Here is a 3,487-nt window from a genome sequence, read left to right on the forward strand (position 1 = left end):
GAGGAGTCTTCAAGCCAAAGTTGGCTATCAGAGGACCTCCCTGTCTCCCAGGAGTGGGTGAGCCCCAATATCCTTGCCATCCCCAGTTGGTGACTGATAGAAAGCATGGACAGGGCAAATGAAGCTATAAATTCACAATGTGGCAGCCAGGTCCATGGTCACATCAGGTCTCTGTATTCTCTCAGCACTGAAGATCCATACCCCCAGGAAAAACCTTGTCCTGCTTAGCATCTTTGAAAGCTCTTGAGAACTATATTCAATATCCTATGACAAACCATAATGGAAAAGAAGATGAAAAAGAATATATATGTACATATACAAGCTGAGTCACTTCGCCGTACAGCAGAAATTAACATGACATTATAATTCAACTATACTTCAATAAAAATTTTTAAAAAGCTTTCCATAACTATTAATCTAACATGTCACAAAAAGTAAAAGCAAATATTATTGAATATGAAACACAAACCCACAAGGTTTTCACACCTGCAAATAATGCACCAAATGTTTAATTTCTCTCAATAGTTCATATGCAAGCAGTTGACTCCCAAAGCATTTTAAAAAACACAAAAGACATTATTACACTTCACTAATGAATTACTTCTCACCTAGGGGATTAAATCAAACAAAAACAGTACAAATATTTGGAAGTTTATTTCTAAGCCGACGAGATGATGAATTTCTGGGTTTCTGTAAATTAATTTTTCTTAGTTCAATGTTTTGTACATGCCATCAATACAATTTAATTACTTTAATATTCAGGACACTGTCAATAGCTGTGATTTATGAAAAATATAACTAGATATCTCAAATTCCTGCAAAAATATAAATACAAAATATAAGTACACTTGAATAAACTGCAATTAATCACTGATACAGAAATTCTACTTAAAGTTAAATGTTTCTTGACAGAAAAAAAGTGATGTTGAAAAGGCAAAGACAACAATACTGAATCAAATATTTAGGGCATTAGTTATTATACCCCTTTTTTTGAGCCTACAGTAAGTTTATAACTAGGAACATTTTTTAAAGTCTTAAGGCCAGTCTTAAAAAACATGAATAAGGATAGTAAAAATATTACCACACATATCAACAAAACAGAGCAAACCGAGTTTGTGCACAGCTTCATTTCATTTCAGTGCCTTTAAGTAAATGTCATGTTAAAAAACATGAGTAAATTGTAGGGTTCATCCACGGAAATGAAAAACTTTTGAGCATTTTTAAAAAAGCTTTAATAGGCAGTGCATCTCTAACCAGCATAAACAAGATGCAGAAAGAACAAAAATGAACTGAGCCTGCTCGCTCAAAGGACACATCAACCAATGATTCTTCCACAGTGTGGCTAGATGCCTTATTTTATTCACATATAAAGCAACTAGAGATTTTTCATTCTTCCTACAGAAGTATTTAAAATACATTTCTAGGTATGTGTTAAAATTAAGTGTTATGATGCCCTTAAAAATCTTTCAACTTATAAAAAACAAGTTCTAAGTATATAAAAATATTTAATTTTTCATGCCTGACTTGAAAAACTTAAAGTGCAATATTTTCATGCATCAGCACATTACAATTGTGCCACATAAGTTCATGTAAATAATACCCAAAACTTCCAGAGAACAGAGTATAGATATTTTAAGGTTTGATTTTCATTTGTCTTTATATTATAGTGAAAGGAAGAAAAATAAGCACCAGAGCAAGACATGTTTTTATTAAGAGAAAATAATGTTTTTCTGGAGGAAAAAAAAAAGAAAGAAACACGTCATTTCTCCTTTCAATGGTCTTTCTTAAGTCAACCACTCGGTTTACCAAAAATGTTACATCAGTTCAATTACTGAACAAAATATACCATATTTTGTCCAAAGACACAATTGTCTAAAAGGCTCTCAGAGAACACTAGTCATTCTAAGCTCCTTTCTTATTTTTCAGTAGGGATTGTAATTAAAAACAAGTTTATTACCCTTGTTCCACAATTTTAACATTCATGGAAATTTCACTCTGAATTTAAAGTGGTATTTCTTTAATGGGACCATCGGGCGGCAGTGTGGACATGGACTGCTATCAAACACACAGCCAAATTGGGAGCCAAAATTGGGGGGGAAATGGAAAATGAATTACTCTAGAAAAAAATTCCAAAATTAAAGGATTCCTTGAAAAATTCTCTTTAGCAAGACAACGACGAGTGGTTTACAGACAAGACGGTGATTGGTTTTTCTCCCAGCAGCAGCCCCTAGGATCTGTGATTAAGACAGTACTTGGGGCCTGAGAATTCTCAGTGATGGTTGCTTCATCAATTTCTGCTGCTGTCTCACTGACTGTCCTTCCTCAATGGCACGACATGCTCTCTGGAAAACAAAATATTTATCACAAATGGCAAAAACAAGTACAGGCTCACATGGTGGAGCGCTCAAGGGTACGAGCTGCCCGCACAGGTCCAAAAGGAAGAATACACGGTCAGTACATGTCATGCTAAGACTGGTCTGCCCGCAACATATTATTCCAAGTTTATATCCATCCAAAGCTTCAACTTGAAGATCTTTTGGGAAAAGTGGTGACTGTTGCTAATAATAACAGATTTTTTTTTTTTGTCTTTCAGCTAAAAAAAGGAGGGAGCATTCTTTAAAATAAATCATTTACCTCTGCCGTGGTGGTATCCCGCAGGTAAATTTTCTGAATGTAGCCTTGATTGGCACTATCTTTTTTTTGGAACAGACCTTGTCTCTGTTTCAAAACAAATAATAACAGAAAAGAAATTATTATGGGGAAGGAAAAAAACCTATAACCTTTAATTGAGTGCTTAAATGTCAACTCTATTTTATAATCAGCAGACTAACCAAATACACATATTCAGGTCTGATAAGAAATAAATCATTTTTGGTACAAGTATAGTGACTCCATATTTGTGAGTTGTTAGAATTTGTGAAATTGGATCAGTATACATCTATCTGCATAAAATGATGGCTTTCTGCAGGCGATGATAAATCACGTACAGAGATACCACTTGATAACTCATCACATCTGACAAATCAAAAACCCTCCCTTTATTTCCTTGGCTGATAGATAAAATTTGTACATAATGTAAAATACACTGAGTCAATTCTCACCTCTGATGTGAAAGGAAAGTGATAACTGAGAGAACTGTAATATACATGCATACTGACAGGAAAGACACAGTCTTTCAGTGGTCTGAAAACTATGTTTCATATACCAAGGCACTCTTTCAGTTTTGAAACTCTACAATGAGGTAAGGCTGAAATACAAAATGGCATGGTTTCATAAGTGGTTTCTTTTACTTGTAAACTTCTTTGAAAAGAAAGGAAACATAAAGGATAATAGTACTTACATCTCTAACTATTGAATTTTATAATTCAGTAAGCATTTTTTAAATAGTTTCAGTAATAGAGATAACATAATTATTGCTTAGGAAAAAATATAGAAATTACCATCTTTGGAATAACAGTTTCTACTTTTTTTTTAAGGGTGAAAATAG

General features: G+C 33.7%; 1 protein-coding gene across 1 annotated transcript in view; it reads right to left on the reverse strand.

Annotated features, from left to right (window-relative positions):
- Positions 1 to 477: 477 nt before the first annotated feature.
- The window catches only part of VPS13C (vacuolar protein sorting 13 homolog C (S. cerevisiae)), a 183,907-nt gene continuing 180,897 nt past the window's right edge, over positions 478 to 3,487 (reverse strand). Inside the window, exons 82-83 of the mRNA XM_010840782.1 lie at positions 2,635 to 2,718; positions 478 to 2,342 (exon numbers count right to left, since the gene is read on the reverse strand). Of these exons, the coding sequence (XP_010839084.1) occupies positions 2,241 to 2,342; positions 2,635 to 2,718 (186 nt within the window). The 3' untranslated portion in view covers positions 478 to 2,240. The remainder of the gene's footprint in view (positions 2,343 to 2,634; positions 2,719 to 3,487) is intronic.

This window comes from Bison bison, unplaced genomic scaffold, assembly GCF_000754665.1.
Source record: "Bison bison bison isolate TAMUID 2011002044 unplaced genomic scaffold, Bison_UMD1.0 scf7180017864146, whole genome shotgun sequence".
Lineage (NCBI taxonomy): Eukaryota > Metazoa > Chordata > Mammalia > Artiodactyla > Bovidae > Bison > Bison bison.